At 45.9% G+C, this 23,582-nt stretch overlaps 1 protein-coding gene across 1 annotated transcript; it reads left to right on the top strand.

The window, feature by feature from the left end:
* The first annotated feature begins 620 nt into the window (after positions 1–620).
* On the top strand, positions 621–11,522 carry SAP30L (SAP30 like). The gene is made up of 4 exons (XM_039486497.1): positions 621–1,396; positions 2,985–3,107; positions 5,152–5,250; positions 7,871–11,522. Exons 1-4 carry the CDS (start codon positions 1,211–1,213, stop codon positions 7,997–7,999), a joined length of 537 nt encoding a protein of 178 aa, XP_039342431.1. The 5' UTR covers positions 621–1,210; the 3' UTR covers positions 8,000–11,522.
* Positions 11,523–23,582: the final 12,060 nt, after the last annotated feature.

Genomic DNA, 23,582 nt, shown 5'->3' with positions numbered 1-23,582 from the left:
GGGGCCCGGTGCCGGGGGCCGGTTCTGAGGGGGCTGGGCTGGGGCTGTCACCCTGAGCGCGGGGCCCGGTGCTGAGGGGCTGGGCTGGGGCTGTCACCCTGAGCGCGGGAGGGCCGGTTCTGAGGGGGGCCGGTTCTGAGGGGGCTGGGCTGGGGCTGTCACCCTGAGCGCGGGGGCCTGGTGCCGGGGGCCGGTTCTGAGGGGGGGGGCTGGGCTGGGGCTGTCACCCTGAGCGCGGGGGGGCCCGGGGCCGGTTCTCAGGGGTGGCTGGGCTGGGGCTGTCACCCTGAGCGCGGGGGGCCGGGTCTGAGGGGGGACTGGGCTGGGGCTGTCACCCTGAGCGCGGGGGCCGGTTCTGAGGGGGGGGCTGGGCCTGTCACCCTGAGCGCGGGGGGGGGCCCGGTGCTGGGGGGGACGGTGCCCGAGGCCAGGCCCGTCCGCCGCCCGCAGAAACCGGCGTCCCGCTCCGCAGGAAGCGGCCAAGCGCCGGGGACGGGCAGCCACCTCCGCCAATGGGGTGCGCTAGCGGTGGCGGAACCCCGCCCCGGGGGCGCCGCCGGCCAATGCGGGCGCGGGGGCGGTACTTCCTCTGCCGAGGAGGCGGGGCGGGCAGGGTTTTTGTGTGCGGGGTCCCGGCGGCGGTGGTGGTGGCGGCGCTTCGGGGCCTGCCCCGGCCTGGCCTGGCCTCCGCTTTGCGGCAGCGCCGCCTCCGGAGAGCCGGGGGGCGCTCGCCGGCTCCTCGCCCGGCTGGGCCGGGGGCGTTGCCGGGTGTGTCTAGGGACCCTTGGCGGGGTGGCCCAGGCGGTAGTTTCTAGGGGCCCCTGGGGCGGCCCGGGACGCTGACGGGTGTTTCTAGGGGGCGTTGAGAGTTTCTAGGGGCCCCTGGGATAAGGGGCAGGGGAGGGTGCCGGGTGTCTCTAGGGGGCCCTGTCGGCAGTTTCTAGGGGCCCCTGGGACGGTGCCGGTAGTTTCTAGGGGCCCCTGTGGGCTGGTCCCTGTCGACAGTTTCTAGGGGCCCCTGTGGGGGGGGGCTGGGACGGTGCCGGGAGTTTCTAAGGGCCCCGGGGGGGCTGGCCCCTGCTGGCAGTTTCTAGGGGCCCCCCTGGGGGGCGCTGGGTGTTAGAGGCGCTCTCGTTGCCAGCATCACAGTCTCAGCCGTTGGGAGGCATCGGGTGTCTCCCTGCCATTACTGTCCTGGCTGGGCTGGGCGATGAATGGCTTCAGCACCGAGGAGGACAGCCGGGATGGGCCCCCCGCTGCCCCCTTTTACGGCCAGAGCTGCTGCCTGATTGATGACGGGGACCGCTGCGTCCGCCCGGCCGGCAATGCCTCCTTCAGCAAGAGGATCCAGAAGAGCATCTCCCAGAAGAAGCTCAAGCTGGACATTGACAAAAGTGTGAGTTGCAGCCTGGCTGTGAATCCGGTGGTTGCCTTGCCTTGCCTTTCTGTAGCCCGAAGGCTTCTGCCAGCGCTCTGCCAACTTCATGGGCCACTGCAGTGTGGTCTTTTCTGGGGTGGAACCCAGCATCTGCTTTACAGTGCACAGGAGCCTTATGCAACAGTTTGGTATCAGCCTGCAGTTCTACCTGACATTGCATGGCAGTTGGGACCAAACTGAAGAGAGACATCGTGCGTTGAACAGTGCAAGTTGTGTTTATCGAAGCCACATTGGCAACGTTGAAGCCACCGGATTGACGAGGCTAGGGTTCTTTCCCTCTCTCAAAGGAATAGGAATAGTAGTGATCTGTGTGTATGGTATACCTAATGTGACACTTATTTTGCAGGCTTTATTCCAAACAATTTTACAAATGTAAATAATATAACTACTAATGTCGTAAAAGAAGTAGAGGACAGAGAAACAGTCTGGAAGGAGAGGGAGAGAGAGAGATCAACTGGTGATTAACTGAGAAGTAGAGCTAGTAAAGTAGTGAGAGATTTAAAAGGACGTCCAGATGATACATGCTAGGAGAGAAGCATCTTGCATTCCAGTGAGCATGTTGTGTGGAAGGATAGAGAAAAGGCCACTTTCTCTTAGTTTTGGAGGCAGTAGTACCACTTAGGTACTTGTGAATGCTGTCATTACTAAAGAGTATCAGAGGGGTAGCCGTGTTAGTCTGGTTCTGTAGAAGCAGCAAAGAATCCTGTTAGTCTATAAGGTGCCACAGGATTCTTTCCTGCTATTACTAAAGAGGTAACTTTAATTCCACAGATCCCAACCCTTTGGGAGATATTTACATAAGTAAAGCTTCAAACTGTTCCCATGAGGCAATAATTTAAAAACTGTCACATCTAACTGAACAGTTGACACAATCATTTTTATATGAAAAAAATTGCAAGCTTTTTTATTGGTTGGCATCCAGCAGGCTTATCTGCTGCCAACCAATTAGTGATAATGCTAAGTGACATCTGTCAGTCAAGCCTATAAATGAGTCCCTCGCTGGGTGGAAGATACATTTGAGCTCAACAGCCATATCTTTATGGAGAAAGTTTCTATTTAAAAGTTTCAGAGTGGTAGTCGTGTTAGTCTGTATCAGCAAAAAGAAGAAGATGTCCTTGTGGCACCTTAGAGACTAACGAATTTATTTGGGCATAAGCTTTCATAGGCTAAAACCCACTTCATCAGATGCATGGAGTGAAAAATACAGTAAGCTGTGTGTGTGTGTATATGTGTGTGTGTGTATATATATATATATATAATGAAAAGATGGGAGTTGCCTTACCAAGCAGGGGGGAAAGTGCTAACAAGGCGAATTCAATTAAGGTCCACCTATATTGCATTGGCCTTGTTAGCACTACAAAAGTAATCTACTGTTGAGAATAGGCCACTTCCACCTTAATTGAATTGGCCTCGTTAGCACTGTGTATTGTTTCTTTATAATCGTACTCATACAGGTTTATTTTATACAATAACTACTCTGGTTGAAAGAACAGGAGTACTTGTGGCACCTTAAAGACTTTGCTTTTTCCTCACTTTTTACTCTTAGGTAAGGCATCTGTACATTTGTGATTTCCACAAGAATTTCATTCAGAGTGTGCGAAACAAAAGGAAGAGGAAAACTAGCGATGATGGAGGAGACTCTCCTGAGCATGAGATGGATGTCCCAGAGGTAAGTGTCTTACACAAGCGAATGTTGGCTGCTATTGCCAAATCTATGAAATAGGGACATTTGAGCACTTTCATATAGCTGCCAAGACTGTCTTTCTTTCAGCGAAATTGAAACTTTGTCTAAATTCTTATGGAAGTAACAGTGTCTTCACGAATAATTTTTATATTGAGTGAGATTTTTCTGATTTTGTTTCGTGAGCATATTCCATTTTCTTTCATCACCCTGGGATGACCCAGTTCCTGGCTTTCTTAGATTTCTTCTATGTACGTGTCCACTTAGAACTTTCTATAAAAGGGGAATTGCAAAGATTTGTGGAAAAGAAGGCCAAGCCTACAATTTTATCTTAAGGGAGTAGAACTGAGAAAATAATTGATTTTTCAATTCAGTGGCCAACCCAGCTAAATAAATAAATAAAACTAATTTTGTTTTGAACAGAAATGTGGTGTGTGTTTGTTTTTTTTCTTGCTAAAACAAAAATGAAAATAATTGGTTTTGGGTCAAACAAAATGTTTCATTAGACCCTAAACTAATTTGCTTTTATTTTTAGTGCTTTTTAAAAAACAAATCTATCCAAATTTCAAAACAAAACTTTTACATTTTTAAAAAAATCGTGAATAGTTTCATTTGCCCTGAGACTACATTTTTCAGCAAATTTATTATTCAGTTGAAAAATTTCATCCAGTTCTAATAGAGAATGCCTAAACAACAAGTAAGGGGGTAGTCAGCATATACACACTTCAAAAAAAAAAATTAATGCACATCAAGTCCTACTGCATGATTCCTGATTGGTGCCACAACCCAGCATACATCATTCTAGGATGTCACAGCTTTCAGAATCTCCACTATGGTATGTGGGCTTAACTAACCAACATTCAAAGATGTTATGCAGCTTTGAAATATGTACAATATTTTTTACATCCCAGTGTAGCATTATTTAATAATATTTCTCAAACCATGAAACAAATTATAAAATCTTTAAGACAAGAGCCACATTATCTTATTTAATCTAATTTCCCTATTCCTCAGTTTCCCCGTCGGTAAAATGGGGTTATGAAACTGACCTCCTTTGTAGAGTGCTTTGAGATCTACTGGTGGTATTATTATTTGTACTTTTTTGGGCATTGAGCACACTTTTAGTGTGGTACAATAATAAATTGAAATAATTACTTAACAGAATCCTTCTGGGCTGGCTCATTTGCTTTAGTGGTGTTTCTCATACCTGACATGCTAGAAAGTTGCTTAGTTAATCCAGCTGGCAGGACGTCATAGTTCCTAAAAACATTAGTAACAAAACTAAATTTCTGTGCCATATGCTGCAGATAACAAAAGTTAAGTGACATTCAACACATAGTTTAAAACATAAGAAGGAGTTTTGCAATTTCCATTTAAAGTTCCCTTCATCTGGTCTGTTGTTGAAGTGTACACTTTCTGACTGCCCTTTGTGCAGGTTTTTCTCACACTCACTCTGTAGAAATTATACGTTTAGATTTTGAAATATCCCTGGTTGAGTTCATTGCTTCACAGTGCCCTGAAACCCAACAGTTTGTGACAGGAGCCCTTTGCTCAGTGGGTAATAAGATGGTATTCAGCCACAAGTTTCTAAATTCTGGGGGAACGGCAATGAGTGTGATTTCTGTTAGTAACTCTCTAATTCTTAGTGTGGTTCTTCTCTGAAAAACAACTCTAAAAATGGCACTGGGGGACTCTTTGTATGTAAATGACCTGCTTATCATTCACTCCCTTTACAAGTGAAAGGATTGCTGAGGATGCAGAGGTGTAATTGAGAGCAAAATTTGGCCTTACAGCTGGAAATTGGCTAACAGTTCTGTGGTGGTGTATGAGCCAGAACAGAATTTCTCTTCCTTGAGACTGTTTTGGCTCTGCAGCATTAACAAGAATAAAAAATAGACATATATTTGTCACTAAAGCAAGCATATGCGGCTCTGAATACAGACAGAGCCGTCCTGTTGAGTTAGTAAGTGCCAGTTTGAGATACTCTCCTCAGATGCATCTGCACCCCAGTCATCCTGCATCTGTTTTCCAGGTTGACCTGTTCCAGCTGCAAGTGAACACGCTGCGACGGTACAAAAGACATTACAAGTTACAGACCAGGCCTGGCCTCAATAAGGCTCAGCTAGCAGAAGTAAGCGAGGGTGTGGGGAGTTGCTTTTTATAACAGAAAAAAAATGTATTTTTTGCTCCCCCAACCTGACATACATTTTCTGGACACTAGTGGGTGCACTGACTCTATCACTAGTACATACCAGATGCTCTGCTGCTGGTTTCCAGTGAATTGCCCCAGCAGAAGGCTATAAGCATATTCTCCTTCCCATGAGAAGGATCCTGAGGAACATTTTGCAGTAGTTGTTGTTTGTACTCCTTTCTTCCCATCCTGCTATTTCATTAAAAAGTGAATGATTAATGATGGCAGAGTGAATAGAATTAGGAAATGGATTCTCCTATTGCCCTGCGTATTTACCAGTTTTCAAGTTATTAGTTGGTGACAGCTGTAAAACCAAACTCCTGACACATGTTCTAACAGAGACAAAGAGGGAAAGGGATTCTTTCATTAGACCAAAATCTACTTGGGGTGCAGCGGCAGTCAAAAAAGCAAACAATGTTAGGAACCATTAGACAAGGGATAGATAAGACAGAAAATATCATAACACTACTATATATTTCCATAGTACTCTCACATGTTGAATACTGCATGCAGTTCTGGTTGCCCCATCTCAGAAAAGATAAATAGAATTGGAAGAAATACAGAGAAGGGCAACAAAAATTATTAAGGTTGCCTATGAAGAGAGATTAATAAGACTGGGACTTTTCAGTTTGGAAAAGAGATGGCTATGAGGGGATATGATAGAGGACTATAAAAGCATGAATACCACAAGAACCAAGGGTCACCCAATGAAATTAATAGGCAGCAGGCTTAAAACAAACAAAAGGAAGTACTTTTTCACACAACACACAGTTAACCTGTGGAACTCATTGCCGGGGGATGTCAGGAAGGTCAAAAGCAAAACTGGGTTAAAAAATAATTAGGTACATTCATGGAGGGTAGGTGCATCAGTGGCTATTAGCCAAGATGGTCAGGGGTGCAACCCCATGCTCTGGGTGTCCCGAGCCTCTGACTGCCAGAAGCTGGGAGTAGGTGACCAGATGGACCGCTCAGTGGTTGCCTGTTCTGTTCATGCCTTCTGAAGCACCTGGCATTGGCTGCTGTCAGAAGACACAATACCATGTTAGATGGACCATTGGTCTGACCTAGTATGGCCGTTCTTATGTTCTTAATAAGCCATTAAAGAGCTGTCTCCTCCTTCAGTCCTCCACTTGAGACAAGAGTTTGGGTAGCTCTTTTATACAAGCAATGCTGCAGATAGATGTAGTGTCTTTAACAGATAGTCTAATGTTCAAAGCAGTTCTGCTTCAGGCCAATGTTACAGAATCCCCACTCCTGCCCTGATTTCACCTGAACATATTCCTAGGGAAGCTCTACTCTCATCAGGTTAACCTTACCTCTGTGGAAATTGCACTGTGTGTTTCTTGCAGGCCCTGGACTCTTACCACCATACAGCACCCAAAGTTCTGGCAGCTTTGTAAAATGTTTTCTTGCTCATTTTCAGAGTAGAGTACAGAATGAATGTTGATGATGTTGTACAGTGTATGGCATGGAGTAGGAAGGTGACGGGTGGGATGTAGATCCTCATTGGTATATCATATATTTGTAGTGTTCTACCTAACTAGTATGCAGTCTTTCAACTCCCTCTTGTTGGCAAGAGCTATGTACTGAAGCACATTTACAGTAATATCCCCAGCAAAACTATTATGCAAGCAGAGATTAACCTTAAGGGGAGCCTAACTTAAAATTGTCACACACTTCCCAGATTTCCTGTGAAGTTTGAGCAGCTTTGACCCTACGCTGGATCCTCGTCCAGCTCCCATGCTTGAATCACTTCTGCCTGAGGCTCTTAGACATCTGCTTCTAACCCACCGTAAGGAAAACTCAAACTTCCATAAGTCTTCTTGGAGTGATTCATATTGTTCAGCCTGCGTCAAAAACCAATTCTGGAGTTGTGTTGGGTACTGAAAGATGTTTTCACCATAGGGGAAAGCACATCTCCTAATCCTGCTCCAACAAGACCCTTTTTACATTAGATTTATCCTTTGGATGAGAAAAGCAACCTAACCATCCAGGGTTTCTACTAAAGTTTGAGGTAGCAGCCCTAGCTTTTTTTTCTGTTGTGGATCCCCTTCAGTTCCTTTGATGAAAGCTTCCCCAACATGTTTTAATGTGGACAAAGGTCCATTGAAGCTGCATTGTTTACATTGCCAAGTCTCTCTCTCTTTTGGATGGCTTGGCGATAGCTTTCCTTCACCCTTCTTTAAAATACTGAGTTGTGGGGAAACTCTCTCCAAGCAAACTTGGCACGGAATGGATCGGGGGGATGGTTTCTACTGCTAACTAATAAACTAGCTTGTTGTAGTGCTTTCCTAGGAAAGCAGGACTTTCTGGCTTCCAAATTCCACCTGTGAATTGGCTGCTGAAATTGTTGATTTAGCAAGACAGCTCTCTGCTCATATGCACATTCTAGCTACAGTGAAGGGATAAATGAGGACTGACCAAATCAGTGCATATTTGCATAAAAGTGTGTTTTACTTGACAGCCTTAAATCAATGTCAGGATGAACAAAGACCAAACTAGCTCTGCTTATTTCTGCATTTAATTCAAGAATTTGCCTTTTTTTTTTTTTAATGTTTAGACTATTAGCCGCCACTTCAGAAATATCCCTGTGAACGAGAAGGAGACGCTTGCTTACTTCATCTACATGGTAAAGAGTAACAAGAGCAGGCTGGACCAGAAATCAGAAAGCAGCAAGCAACTAGAATGAAGATGAGTTGGACTTTGGATGAGAATAAGCATGATATTGAAGGAACAGGTGGTGTCATGCATTTTAAGCTTCTAAAGACTGTTAAACTATATTGTAAATTTGTTTTAAATGCAGTGTGTGTGAATGACATAGAAACTCTTGGTCAGGACTATCTGAAAACATGCATCCAACATGCCTAAGAAGACTTACTTCCCAGTCAAAGCCAACATTGGAATGAAGGAATAAAGATCATAGGAAGAACTAAAGATATCAGTCGGACTCCGTGGCTTTGGAGTTCATTGATGCAGTGTGTTTAAAGTACTTCTGGAAGCCTGCTTCTGAATGTGATTTAGGTGACGAGTAAAAAGAATTCAGTGGCCTCATTCTGCGTCACCAAACCGCCATGCAGCACACTTTGATTCAGGACTGGAACAGCGGTGGAGTTATAATTCAGAATCAAGGTGCATGGGTCAGAAGTCTGTCTGTCTGAAGCTTGCTCACAACCTGAACACATTCCACCTTTCTCTGAGTCAGTGCTACAAATCCCAAACTTCTGTGAATGAATGCTACAGTTCGCCAAATCCACTCAGTGAATGCTATTTGATTGGTTTGAAAATGGATTTCTCACGTCATATTATATGGAAACCAAACCGATATTGCCAACCTTTTCATCTGCTTCACCTTATTTAAAAACTCATTATTTAATTGAATTGTTTTAAGCATTTGAGAACATCTGCATTTTCTGGACTTATGACATTTAAGGAAATATGTGGCATTTAGGCAAATATTGTGAATTAATTCACTGGTTTGATCATGTTGTTAAAATGCCCCAATTAATTTACATAAGTCTGTTGTGTCTCTTGAATTTTAGGCTCAGGGATAGGTGAAGTAATGGCTTATGGCATGAGCTTTTATTCTGGGTCAGATCAGGTATAAGTCACACAAGTGATTTAATTCTCAATCTGGTCGTCAGCAGGTCTACATCACAAAACTGACACACAGATTGGTCTGACTTCCAGTCTCAGTTTCAGATTAAACCATTCTAGGAGCAATAGATATGTCACCAGTGTACTAACAGGAGTGTATGCGATATCTGAACAGCATCTGAACTGTTTTTGGCATGGACAGAGTCAAAAAACACTCACTTTTCATAAGCATTAAATTTACGTTTCCTAGGAATAATGCTGATCATAGAATGGCACACAGTTGTCCTTTGTGACTGCATATTTTCAAAGTAAAGTAAAGTTAAAATCACTCATTTTTTGTCATTTCAAGCCAAGGTATTCCTTCACAGCCTAAACAAAATTGGCAAAGGGAGCCTAAAGAGGGTTCAGTATCAGAGGGGTAGCCGTGTTAGTCTGGTTCTGTAGAAGCAGCAAAGAATCCTGTGGCACCTTATAGACTAACAGACGTTTTGCAGCATGAGCTTTCGTGGGTGAATACCCACTTCTTCGGATGCAAGTAGTGAAAAGAGGGTTGTGACCTGTCATTTTCCAATGACCTCAAATCCAATTCAAGGTAATCTTTGTGATTTAAAACACCAGTCCGCGCCCCTGCTGTTTTAACTTTTTAGTCTTTTTATTCTGTTCTGAGATGCCAAGACCCCACTTGATGAGCATATATGCAAACAAGCCTTAAGCAGCAAAGTGAACAGTGGAGAACTTAGGTTAGAATTTTTCAGTTGTGGGTTTGAACAAGCAGAAACCGGCTGTAGCTTTGAATAGCTAAACATGAGACACAGCTCAATATTGTATGTATTGCTTATTGTGCAAGTCAGACAGTTCATACAATAACTTCTTGAAATCTTAAGCTTTCCCAAAGTGTCCGTTAAAATAATTAAGGTCACCACTCTAAGCAAGCTGAGTTTATTTGCAGAGCTTTCAAGTGTTTGCTTATGTTCCAAATGGATATTCAAGAAACTTCAGCCTTTTTAATAAGTCCAATGTCATGCAGAAAATACTTCTAGTGCTAGGGATAGTCCATTTTAATCTGATGCATCTCTGAAGGATGTGAATTGTTTTAAGTGTCCTCACAGACTCCAATTCAGTATGAATTTGAAGAACCTTTTGCTATTTAGATCAGAGGATATGTCTACCCTTCAGTTAAAAACCCGTGGCTGGCCCATGCCAGCTGACTCACGCTGGTGGGGCTAGGGCTAGGGAGCTGTTTAATTGCCATATAGCCATTCAGGCTTGGGCTGGAGCTGGGGCCCTAGTGAGGCCGGAGCCCAAACATGTGCAATTAAACAGTCCCTTGGGAGTCAGCTGGCATGGGCCAGCCACAGGTGTCTAATTGCAATAGAGACATATCCTAAGGGGCTTTGACACAAGCAGTGAAGGAGTGTATGGAATGGTAAGCAAATGTCTTGCATCAATATTTCTTGAGTGTTTAAGAGTCTCCATTATTCTGGTCCCTTCCTTATTGGAAGGATGAAATAAAAACCGTGTATCACTCAGTTGATCTGATTTATATAATTCAGGACAGATGCTTAGAAGGTATGTTCTCTGACTGCATGATTAACTGCAGAGATTGTATGCATGCAGCCGGAGGAGAGTGATTAAGGAAAAACCTGTCTTCAAGTTCTGAGTAGGTTATGCCTTATCCTGACTTCCAGACCAAAATTGTAAAAAATGGAATTTATATGATGGTGGGTTTGGTTGTTGTTTTTTTTTAAGAGCAAATAATTTGTTGCAGTGTTTTAGCTGCTCAGCAGCAAATAGATTCTTTACAAAGGAAATACGGTGGCAGGTTCCATCTGTTCGGGTGTATTCACTGGAATGTTTTTGTGCGGAGGTGGGATTCAGGACATTTTTCTGAGCTAATCGATTGATATAAAATGTATGATTGTTGTTGTTTTCACTTAAGCAATTATACTTAAAAACAAATCTCATTCTAAGGAGTGGTGATGGAAAGATGTTTACCAGCAATTAGCAGGAGTTTATAAGGTGGAGAGGTTGGAGGAGGGACACCAGAGAAGCAGAGGAATCTTTGGTTTTCAGATCCCTTGGATTCCATTGCCTTATAAACACTTGGAGATGACTTTAGCTGAGTTGAGAACAAGAGAATGAGTAACAAGCCTTGATCATGAGAGCAAGTGTCTTGGTGGAGGGGACTGGTCACTCATGTGACTCCCCATGCTAGAAACTGACATTACACATCAATTCAGCAGCAATATCCATGTTCAGAGTGCCTGTGGCTCTCAGAGCGTTTAGATTTTAATAACCAGAAACGCAACAATGCAATTGTTCTGTGTAATACCACTGTGTGTACTTGATTATGCTGCATGCCAATTAATGATACTGTCCAACGTTTTTTAAATCCTCAACAGCAAATATTTTTTTGAGCCTCAGAGGTGTGAAAGCTGAGGTAGCAGAATTTTTCTGCACTTTGGCGGGGTTTGTTTAAGATGCAGGAGAGCAGAATTGCTTTGATTGACATGGTTCATTCACACAAGGTGAACATTTTTACCTTGATACTTTTAGAACAGAGGTGGGCAACCTTTCAGAAGTGGTGTGCCAAGTCTTCATTTATTCACTTTGATTTAAGATTTCGCGTGCCAGTCATACATTTGAACGTTTTTAGAAGGTCTCTTTCTATAAGTCTATAATATATAACTAAACTATTGTTGTATGTAAAGTAAATAAGGTTTTTAAAATGTTTAAGAAGCTTCATTTAAAATTAAATTAAAATGCAGAGCCCCGTGGACCAGTGGCCAGGACTCAGGCAGTGTGAAAATCAGCTCGCGTGCTGCCTTCGGCATGTGTGCCATAGGTTGCCTACCCCTGTTTTAGAATTTGCATTTCACAGATGGGACTTAAATGCTGTCTAACTGAACCATGGTGCGCAAACTTTAATAGTAGTATATCATTTGTTCCAAGTCTGTGGGTAGAATTCATCCAGTGCAGAAGGCCCTATAGGAAACCCTCCTGTCCACATAAGAACCTAATCCAATGAAAGACTCCTGTCAACTTCTTAGGGTCTGATCCAAACCCTAATGCCCTTAGGATGGAACTCAGAGTCCCTCCTGCAGGTTTCTTCAGTGGGTTAATTTCATCCTGTGTAGTGGTCCTATGCTGGTCACTAGTATTTGTAGGGGAAGAAAAAAATCACTGACCTTTTTCATGCCTTGGGCTCAGTGAACGAAAAAGCAGGAGAATTTGAAGTGTGCTGTGATAGGATTAAATGGGGGGCCGTGGCATTGTGATGACTGGAAAGTGCAGCTGATAAAGCGGGCAAGAACTTAGGGGGCACTTTGTCCTTAGCCGTTCTGTGTTCATCTTTCAAGGCCTAGTTTTGTCTCTGTATCTTGAATACTGCATATCTTGAGCAAACTGTTGCAGTAATATTTAATGTTTCTTTTGCTAGAAACTTTGGATATTAAAGCCAGATTAAAAATTTAGGACAACCTAGCTATATCGCTCAGGACTGTGAAAAATGTAATGCCCTGTGCAACATAATTAGGTCGACCTAACTCTGCTGTAGACACAGCTAGATCACCAGAAGAATTATTTCCGTCAATCTAGCTACTGTCTCTCTGAGAGGTGAATTACCTACGTCAATGGTAAAAGCCCTTCCTGTCAATGTCGGCGGCATCTACTCTAGAGTGCTACAGACAACACAACTGCAGCACCATCACTGTGCCATTCTAACTGCTGTGGTGTATACATATCCTAAGATTCAGAGAAGTGGAGGATAAAGATTGTCCTGACTTTACCTAATTCTCTGGTACCTGCAGGCGTGCTTCTAAGGAAAGTTGGAGGCTCTTTTGACGTGTAGCTCAACCAAAAAAACCTGTCTGGCATTTGAAAGTCAGACATGTCAGTAGGATGGCTTCTTATCCAAACAAGCTATGAAATCTAGAGCCAAAGTAACCCCCAGCAAACATTTCAGGCTAGGTAGCATAGCAAAGAGAATTCCAAATAGGACATGGTCCAAATGAAAACCCAGCTAAATGGGCTTTTTTAAAATGTGTGAGAAGGAAGAGTCACCGAACCAGTGTTACATTTTGCAATGAGTCTTTTATGCCAAACACAAATGTAGTGGGGAGGAGAAAGGGTGAGCCATGCACTTTACTTCTGTCAGTAGGTTCTAATGTAAATACTGGTGGGAAATCATGGTAAGTAAATGGAGGTGGTCAGGGAAGGGGGACTTAAACAAAATCGTTTGTTTCAAACAGCAAACCATTCTTACTCCTGCAGTGACCTAGCATCGTTTTCTCTTTAAAGTTTAAACACTATTGAGATGAGAGAACATTAAACGTTTAGGTGGGAGCCATTTTGCTGCCCAGTGGATTCACTAAAGGACCCATCATGGAGAGACAATAGAATGTTATTGTTTGCTCATTTTCATTATTGTTTCTTCATGTCAGTTAGGGCTTATCAAGCATAAGAGAGGTGGTAAAGTTCAGTTTGCAGTTTCTGCTTTCTAGTTGTAAATGGGACGCTAACGGCAGCAGATAGTCCATTCACTTCTGCAGCAAACCCCTGCTCTCACTTCCACATTACCCGCAGCTTTGTTTGAAAGTAACTAAATAGTGTTCGTGGAATGGGAGGGCTCTTGCCTTAAATTCTGAATTTCACTTACAATCAGGTCTGATGTATAAAATAGGTTGCAATAGGTTCTTAGGGTCTCTGACTTAACAGATTTCCAGTGTTTGTTTTTAAAAGAGCGAGGTTTGCGTTTTTGCCTTTCATTTGTTGTCTTCACCCATCCTGTCTTGTCCCATTCCACAGCCAGAACACCAAGAGGACACGTATCGGATAACATTAAAAAAAATCCTTTTACTCCTGTACCGGGCTTACTGGGAGGAAAAAAAATCATTCCCCCTTTCATTACAGCCTCCCACATGTTGTGCTGATCTTATGCCAAATGTTTTGGATAGCTTGTATTTTTACTGATGTAAGATAGCTGTGTATTGTCAGCGTAACTCTAGTAACTTATAGTGAAACTGTATAATTTTCTCTGGGATGTAGAAAATGTTCTGCTCCCACCATGTATGAGACTTTAACTCTGTACTGTGAGACAAAGATATAAATGCCTGAGTTTCACTTTTAATAAATGATCTATCTAGCAATAAGCCCCACATTCCCTCTGTTTGCCTCTCTGAATGGGATTCACTTCCAGTGACTGGCTTAGGAGATTTGGTTCCTGGGATGATCTAGAAAGATGTGCTTCTCACTGCCACACAGGACACCTGGGTTCACTTTGATTCCCAGTGCTGACTTTTTGTTCCCAGGACTCAGTATTGCGGAGATGAGAGGGGAAATAGAGGGGCGAGGAAAAATGCTGTCCCCCTGTGTCAAATACAGGAGTCCCACCAACTCCTTAGCTGGAGGAGTAGTTCCTCTGACATAAGGCCTCTTGTAGCGTAGTGGGTATAAGCCAAGAAATGTTCCCAATGGTACGTAAAGAAAACTTTTGTTAAATAAGATGTTCACTTGGACAGCCTTGTAAGTCTTCTATTTAGAGGATAATGTACCTTCCATCATGGGGGATTTTCCCTGCGATAGCCAGCCAGCCAGCCAGTAAAATCCACTGTTTTCCATTTGATTCATTCTTATTTTGTGACTGACTCCTATGTGCCTGTTGTAGCACCATGCTTGTCTTCATTTTGAAGAATACTCTAAATGGTCCTTCTACGCACCATCTGCTTGGGTCTGTTTTTAAACGGAGTGTTCACCAGATGAAAGGTGAGTGTCAATCTTTACAGTGTGCAGATCCAGAGAAATGGTGGGGTGCAGCCCCCCAGATTCTAAGGGAGAATTAGCTGGATCTGGAGAGCTGTTCATTTTCCCCTCCCTGAAGTGTTCTGTATCTCTGTTCGGAGCTTTCCCATTCATCCCATCAAACTTTCTTCCCATTTCACTCTTACTTCCTCCAGCCCTAGGGTTTTTCACAGCTAGGGAGCACTGGCCAGAGTTGTAGCATCAACGAAGAGTTGTTAATGATCGCTTAGCCAGCACGGAGCCTGTGGGAGATGCAAAGTGCTTTACAAATATTATTTAACAAAGCCTCCTGACGCTCCTGTGAAGTAGTGATTATTCTTGTTTTTTTGTTAGGAAAGAGACTGTGACGTCTCAAAAACTCTGGTTATTCTGTGGTTTTGTGTGGCACAGAGATGGTTTGCACTGTCCTAATTACACTGGTACAGCCCCCAGCGTAGATGCACTGCATCAGTGCGATGTACCCTGGTCAGTTACATTTACAATGTGTCTATCAGTTTTGCAAGCCCAGAGTCACAGTGAGTCAGTGACAGAAGCAGGCATGGAACTGAGTGTTTGTGATTTCTGTCTAAATGTTCAGAGCATAGCATAACATTATCCATCACCTTCCTCTTCACCAGGGCTTGTGGGCACGATACATTGCATCGCCATGGTGGATATGATTTCTTACTTTTTAATTAAAAATTAAGCTGTGGTATCTACATTCCAAAACCTGCAAAACTGGGGGCGTCAGCCACAGCAGTTGCAGAAGCTCTGCTCCCAGTGGAAGAATGGCACAAATGCTAACGCATGGTATAATGCAGGCACTGTATAACCAGCCTATCACACTGAGGCCCTGGTCTGTGACTGGGGCTCATAGGCATGATGGGAATACAAGTAATAAGAGACATGCAGATTAGTGTGTCTTCAGCCTGACTCCCTGAAAGAAAACATGGAAAAGAGCGAGCTCAGAACCTAGAGAGGGTCACCGCATTTTCTTCACATGCGAGCTTGGAATCTTGCGTGAGCATCAGATCAGATAGAAACTTAGAACCACTGTTCCATTTTATTCTCCCTGTCACCATAGGGCGGCAGTGTTACCTAAATAACACAAAGAGAACAGGAGTACTTGTGGCACCTTAGAGTCCAACAAATTTATTGGAGCATAAGCTTTCGTGGGCTACAGCCCACTTCATCGGATGCATGCAGTGGAAAATACAGTAGGAAGATAGATTGATACACACAGAGAACATGAAACAATGGCTGGTACCATACATGGTTACCATACACCCATTGTTTCATGTTGTGTGTGTGTGTGTGTGTGTGTATCTTTTCCTACTGTATTTTCCACTCCATGCATCCGATGAAGTGGGCTGTAGCCCACGAAAGCTTATGCTCCAATAAATTTGTTGGACTCTAAGGTGCCACAAGTACTCCTGTTCTTTTTGTGAATACAGACTAACACGGCTGCTACTCTGAACCCTAAATAATACAGATGACTAGATTTAAGCAGGCAATGCTCAGTCAGCTGCAGCTCCACTGCTGATGAGGTCATTTGCTGATTGGAGAGAGAATACTATCCACAGCTGTTCTTGGGACCCGCGCCATATTCCTGTCACAAAGATGGCTCCTCGCTCTGAGCTGGTTGTACTTGTCAGATACAGGAAGTGGGATTATGCTGTATTAGGGGATGTGGATATCATAAAGAGGGGTTTGTTTTTTATACTGCTGGGTTGAGAATGAAATTGAACATGTACAATACTCTGCACCGTGCTGGAGTCTTTCCTCCACCCTTTCCACAAAGTTTGATATAAACCAGGCTTTGATTCTCTCTGCCTCTCCATTATAAAGGGCAGATCAGCAGAGTGGGAAAAAATGTAAATGGGGATTTAATGGTTTTGTGTTTTATAGACTCCGTCCATTATCAAACAAGCTGGGTATTTAGTAACAGCCTCAGCTGTTTTGTTTTATTTTATTTTATTTTTCTATCCAACGCATGTAATAAGTGATGACTAACCAGCCTTGCCAGCACTTAATCTCACTTGTCCAAGAGCTGAAGCGGATACCATATCTCTATTATCCCAGCAGGTAGGACTGGCTTCTTCCTGAAGTAACAGGAACCCCTAGAATAGCTTTGTTTGAAAACTGTTTTCCAGGGCGTGCCTCCTGCATATGTCCCTGGAGGCTTTATGTGGTCAGTTCAGCAGCATAGATAGAGAGGGTCAAGGTGGAAACAAAACTCCGAGCATAGGCCATAGGGGTAGATTGACCACGCTGTGAAGAAGGGACCTGTCTAAAGAGGAGAGACGTAAGGCAAATGCAGGAGGTGCCCTCCAAGCCCGCTGGAGTGTGAAACTTCACTGTCTGTGAGCTCGAGGGCTGGAGCAGTGCAAGCTGGTTCTACCAAAGGGCACCAAATCCTATGCCAGAGGGTTGGGACTGTCAGAGCTGGGTTAGCTCTTTCTCTTGCCCTGGGCTGAGGCTACACCCATTACCCCTTGATGTGCTATGTCTGGCTTGATCCAAATGATCCGAGAGCGTCCTGTAAGCCATCGGGGGCTCAGGTACCCTGGCGACTGGGGCAGCACTGAGGACCTGAACAGGGCAGCAGGGAGTAACAAACCCCCGAGAGGATTCAAAGGGGCAGTGCTTATGAAAGTCATCTGGGTATCCTCTTTGTCTTGCCCCCGGCCCAGCCAGCCCCTAACTAGTGGGGGGCATGAGGGCGGGGGGAAGAGATGGGTTGTGTCCAAAGCTCTTGCAGCAGCTTGGGTGTAAATTCCTTTTTGAGTCTGAGTTTTGCCAACTGACTTGCCTGTCCAGAAGGAAGGAAGCCAGCAGCCCATCACCCTGGCGGTGAGCCCTGAGCAACCGCAACCTCTGCTTGGGGCTGCTTTCCGAAGTACCCATCACTGCTGTCAGGAACTGCAAGGGCCCAGCCCTCCTTGCACCCATAGTGCGCTGGAGAGGAGGGAGGCAGGAGAATGCTGGGGAGCCAGCCCCGAGCCTTCATGCATCCCAGCCACCCTCTGCATGGGGGCTGGGGGAGAAACTGGCCCCCCAAGAAGTAACCTCCCAGCTCTGCTTTGCCATTACGGGAGCAGGGCCGCTAGCTCTGCAGAGGCTGCTAGCCCAAGTGGAAACTCCAGTAGGCTCTGCTCAGATCTTTCCTGGTTGCTGTTGGTTTGTGCTGGAGGACCAGTAGCCCCAGGATCCAGCAGCTGGGTATGCTCATGCAGCTAAATAACCTACCTGCCTAATGACATTTCAAACTGGCATTTCTATTAGTGCTACTAGGGTTAAACGCCCTCAGATGCAGAGGGCACTGGACTGGCATTTTGGAGACCTGCATTCTAGCCCTGCCTCTGCCATTGACCAGCTGGGTGCCCCTGGGCATGTCCCTTCTCTCTGTGCTTGTTTTCCCATTTGTAACATGGAGACTGTCACATGCTTTGAGATCTATGGAGGAAAAGGGCAAGATGCTAAACTCCCTTGCCGGTCACAGCAAATTGATAACCCCCAGAGGTGAGGCCTCATTGTGGTGGGACAACTGGATCCATTCCTTGTAAATCCCTTCTGGAAACGTCTCCTGCTCATCTTCCCCCCTTTCTCCAGGCTACCTGGGAGTTCTTCCCACCCCTTGCTGTGCCACCAGCTCCTCCCCCTCCCCCCGCTTCGTTCCAGTCCTACCCTAACACACCTTTTTGCTGTTAGAGGTGGCTAGCAAAGGACTTTTTAAAGATCCCTTTTTGACATCTTTATGCTGTGTACAAAGAAAGCCTAAAAGGAAAAAAAAGAGGTCTGGTTTAAGCCTTAGAAATCTCCAGTCTGGTTCTTCATGGTTTTGCTGCTGTCGCAGTGGGGGACTAGTACGCCTGCCACTTAACTCAGACCTCCTTTCTCCACAATGTTCTTTAGGCATTTGAGCAAAATGTGTCAACAAATACAGTCAAAAGACTCCTGACATCTGCACTGGTACAATGAGACCTGTAATCCACCACAGCTGTAGTTTTGCTGGTTGTCAGCTTTGGTGAAAGCTCTGGGGCTCCAGCAGTTAAATCAACCTGTTCAGAACAGTACAGCTGCTAACAACTGGCAAACTGAATGTCCCGGATGGTTTTGGCAGGATAGCTGCAGCCTCAAATTCCCTTTCACCGCTCAGTCCTCAGCTTTCAGCCCCCAGCGATGCTGTAATTCCACTAGCTCTCCGGTCACCATGGAGTCTTTCAGGGTGGCCAAGAACTGAATTCCCAATGTTAAAATGCAATCAAAAAAAGAAACTTTTAAGCCAAATAACCTTCCCGGTCTCTGTATCCCTCACAAAGAATCAGACGGGCATAAGCACATGTTTTCACTTTGCAGGTCCCGGTGTTAACCCACTTCAGTAAATATACCATCACACTTGCAACTAGAATAAATAATAACCTCACTCCATGCTTCGTTCCCAGCTTCCAGTCCATTTTAGGCCTGGATTGTCTTGCTTGTCGGTCGGAATTGCAGGCCTCTTGGGGCCTGTCCCGCCAGTTTCTGCAGCAGAACCCAGCACGTTGTTGCTGTTTAGTGCTGAACAAACAATAAGCTCCAGGTCTGTCCAGACATATGCAGCCTCCAGGGCAGCCCGGAGCTACGGTTTTGCAGCACCTCTACCAGTACGTCCTGAGCTCTGCAGCATCCATCAGTGCTGTTTAAGTGACTGAGCAGAATAGCATCCAGAGTATTCCCAGCTCACGAGATGCATGTCCCCTTTCTCCTGTCCTGTAACCTAAACATGGTTGATGTATAGAAAACAATGCGCCCGCTCTGACGTCCAGGCCACAGCTTAACCTGAGGAATGTACCGAGATGTGCGAGAAAACAATGGAGGGGCTTCATTGCAGGAAAAGAAACGTTGATTTCTAGCAATGTTGGTATGCAAATACTCGCACATGACACGCTGTGAGTTGGAAGTATTCATGTTTCTCCACAGCTGGTTAGTGCATCTCTCTTCCCAACTCTGTGTTGTAAACACACGTCCACTGCCGCATGATCTATATAGTTATTAAAACCCTGCAGCTACATGTGTAATGCAAGACTGGAAACCAGCCGCATTGCCCATGCCAAGGTCATACGACTGTACTCGCCACATGGCAGGGGTTTGGTAATGCCAGCATGCACAAGGTGGCTGTGGCTCAGCATGATCGTGGCTGTAGAAGAGGGTTGCCAATTTCAACCTCGGAAAAGAGAATGGGGGCTAGTGGGTAAAGATGCATCAATAGAAGCCAGGACTCCTGGGCTCTATCCCTGGCTTTGCCACTGACTCCCTATGTGATCTTGGGCAAGTCCCTTGCCTTGTTTGTGTCTTGGTTTCCCCACCTGTAAAATGAGGATGAATTCTAGCCCATCTTTTTGACCCTGTCGTCCTTCCCTTTCAATCCTTCCAGTGGCTCCCCTTTATCACATCAACCATAAGCTTTCAGGAGGCTTCACGGCCTAGCCCCACCCCATTCATCATCTCTCATTGGCTACTGAGAGGCCGCCTCTTGCTCTGAGGCAGCTTACTCACTTGTGGTATTGGGGACTGTGCCTTCAAGGGCAGAGCACCCCAGCCAGAGAGTCCGGGTGGGGCACATCAGGTTGGAACCTGACACAAGATAAAGCAGAGCTCATGCAAACACCTTAAGTGCTGAGCGATGTCTGCACACCACGCGTGGAATGCTTGTTTCCTTTTGCAATACTGGGACTCTAACCACCTTGCTCCTCGGCAGCTGCCTTCTGTGGACCAGTCATTGCTATAAAGTTCTATGGGGGCCGTTCCCAGCTGCCAAGGCAGGGAGCTTTGATTAAAGATGAACACGAAACATTGATTGTGCAGCTTGCAAATGAGACCTCTGCACAACAAAGCCCGGACAGCCTAGGGCTCTGCATGGGAAGAGGGGCTTCCTTTCGAACTGCCGTGGAGCTAAAGATGAGTTTGTCTGATCACTTCGCAAATGGTCTTTGGAATCCAGGAATGAGAGTGACACACACACGCACATACCCTGCCCCTGGGATTCCAAATGGCCCACTGATCCGAGTGCTCTTTTCTTTCCTCGGTCCTGCAGATGATTCCCTGAGTAATATGAATTCACATCTGTACTGAAAGCCCTAACTGGGTGTGGCCGAAGATGCACACAGCCAACCTCAAGCATAGAAAAAACAGGAGATTTTTAAAAATAAATGCTGGGCCTTTGCCTCCTGCTTTCTGAGTCTTATGAGCTCTTATTTTCCAGCTTTCTCCCCAGCCGCAGGAGCAGGAAGCTTGCCCTTTTCTTAATGGAACCTGATGTTCTCACGTGACTCCTGGAGCTGGGGCTTTAAGAAAAATGTCAAATACCAGGTGACTTGCCACTGTGGTGTCTTTAACGAGCATAAAGTCCTCATGGCCTGAAGGACAGTCCAAAGGATTGACCTGGATAACTTTTCTCTTCCAGGTCTCCTAACCCCCAACCCTGCCGGTGTACCAGCCCAGGGCAGTTTGCAGGGGTGGAGGAGGAAGTTCTGCAAGGCACCGGTAAAAGCCCTGGCTATGCAGGGGTCTGACTGGGATGCACAGGGAGGGCACACTGGTCGGGGGGCGGGGGTGCAGGTCTTAGGAGGGGAAGGAGATGAGAGGCAGGGTTACCTCTGGAGATGGTGCATAGGAGACTAGTTTGATTTGGGAGCTAGCAGCTGGACTGAGGGGCTCTGAGTTCGGGCATGGGATCAAAAGTCTCCCCTGGCAGTAAATCTTTCACCTGCTGTGTTACTCGCTGGGGTTTGTGGCCATTACTCTGAGGTCGGCCCCGGGTCAGGATTTCTCCTGTCTCTTTAGCCCCCAAACCTAGAGATTTTTGTCTTATCTTTGACGCCATCTTGACATCGAAAACAAATTGTGGCCCAATTACCCTCCCCAAAGGAGCGATCCACAGGGCTGGGGCCACCTTAAATGACAAGAACTGTCAGGCACTTCCTTAAGAGAAGGTAAACAAGGGGTATTAGGGAAGGGAGGAGGGGAGGGCGGGCTGGCAGTGCCAGGAACCCCAAACCCATCTGGCCAGGGACCCACCTCCCCGTTCCCCCCTTGGCTCAAGCCTGGGGAGACGATGCTGTGGCTAAATTTGCCTTTGCCTCTAGTCACTGGATCGATTTTCCCAAAGAGGGGTGAGTCTGAGAGTCCCTACACCCAGGTAGCCTGGCCCTGAGACCTCCCCAGGCTGGGACAGTGCCGCCTGGGCCCCCGCTGTGCAGATCCAGTCCCTCTCCGGCGCCAGAGGGCCAGGTGTTACGGATGTTATTGATTTATTCTGGATTTGTTTCTATTGCAGTAACACCTCCGAGCTCCAGTATTGGAGCAGGACTTCCTTGTGCTAGGAGCTGGCTGAACAGAGAACAACGAGAGAGGCTGCCCCTAAGAACCTACGGTCTTTTGTGCTGGCCTGGCAGTTCTGGAGTCGGATGTGTCTAGCCACAGACTAGGTAGCAGGGCGTGGGTTGAATTAATACACTCTAACCCCAGCAGGGGCAGAGATGATACTCGCTCTCTGTGGCATTGTCCATCCTTGGCCGCTATCCCTGAGCTGCCAGTGGAAATTAATGCCATTTGTGAGAGGCAGTGTGGTCCGGTGAGTAGAGCACTGGATTGTGAGTCACAGGACTTGGGGTTTTAGTCCCCAGTTCTACCACTGGCCTGCTGAGGGACCTTGAGCAAGTCACATCCCCCCCTCTGTGCCTCACTTTCCCCTCCCACATTTTCTGTCAGGTTTTGTAGACTCTTCAGGGCAGGGACTGTCTGTGTTTGATCAGTGCCAAACACGGTGGAGCCCTGCTCTTAGCTGGAGCCGCTAGGTGCTGTGTAAAATAATACTTACTACTGTCATGATAACGTAGGGACACCTGGGGGGGGGCTTTCACAGCTGGTGTGGAACTCTACAGACGTGTGTGTGTCCGTCCATCCTTCTCATTCACTTTAACAGGCTCTTGTCCCCTGGATGCAGGCGGCTGCTGTTCGTGTTCATGGGATCTCCTCACTTGCACATCCATGTGGTCTGGTCGCAGGCTGACCTATCCTCAGCCCCAGGGCTGCCGCTTACATTACTGTATCGATTTGGGTTTTTTCCTTGTCTCCAGTGACAAGGTAGGTTCTGTCGTGTCTAAAGGAGACCAGGGGAGAGTGAAACAAGTTAGCTTGTGTCCCCTGTCCAGGCCCAGCCCTCGGAGGGAGCCGTGGAATTAGTTCACTCAGAAATGCAAAACATTCCCTGTTAATTTCAGGTTTTGCCTTCATTTACCTTTTTCACTCCTGGGTGTATTTTTTTTAATGTCAGATTGGTATTTTATTTGGCTCCATGCTGTCTAGGGGCTGTCTGCTTTAACCCTTCCCTTGCTGCTTCTGAGATAAGAATAGGCTCCCTTGAGATCAGATAAACAGGTCCATAAATACCTAGAACAACAACAAGCAGCTTTCAGAAGGAGAGGGGAAGAATGCAAAGGAAAAAGAAGACGCAATTCATAGAAGAGCCAAGCCCCATGAATGTAGAGATGAGTCGCTGGGTGATGCATGAAATGTGCATCTGCTACTTGTCTCCCTTACATGCACCTCTAGTGGCATTTGCTGTGCATAGGACAGTAATGAGCCAGCAGTCATGTGATACACATGGTTAAATGGACAAGATGCTCTTTGGGGGGTGAGGGCATCCCTGAGGATCCCTCTATATTCCTCATCTGCCCACATTCAAAGGTAGCACGTCACGGTGACTCTCCCTGTGGCTGAAGAGGGCTGGACAGGTCCCTGCTGGAGGCCAGTCAATCCATTCCGCAGGAGAGAGAGTAACACAAGGCCGTTTGTACAGCACCTAGCATGCTGCGGCTCTGGTCTATAACGAAGGCCCCATGGCACTACGGTAATCT

Source organism: Mauremys reevesii, linkage group 8, assembly GCF_016161935.1.
Source record: "Mauremys reevesii isolate NIE-2019 linkage group 8, ASM1616193v1, whole genome shotgun sequence".
Lineage (NCBI taxonomy): Eukaryota > Metazoa > Chordata > Testudines > Geoemydidae > Mauremys > Mauremys reevesii.
The sequence above is the reverse complement of the archived record's forward strand: the minus strand, read 5'-3'. Positions and strand labels throughout refer to the sequence as shown.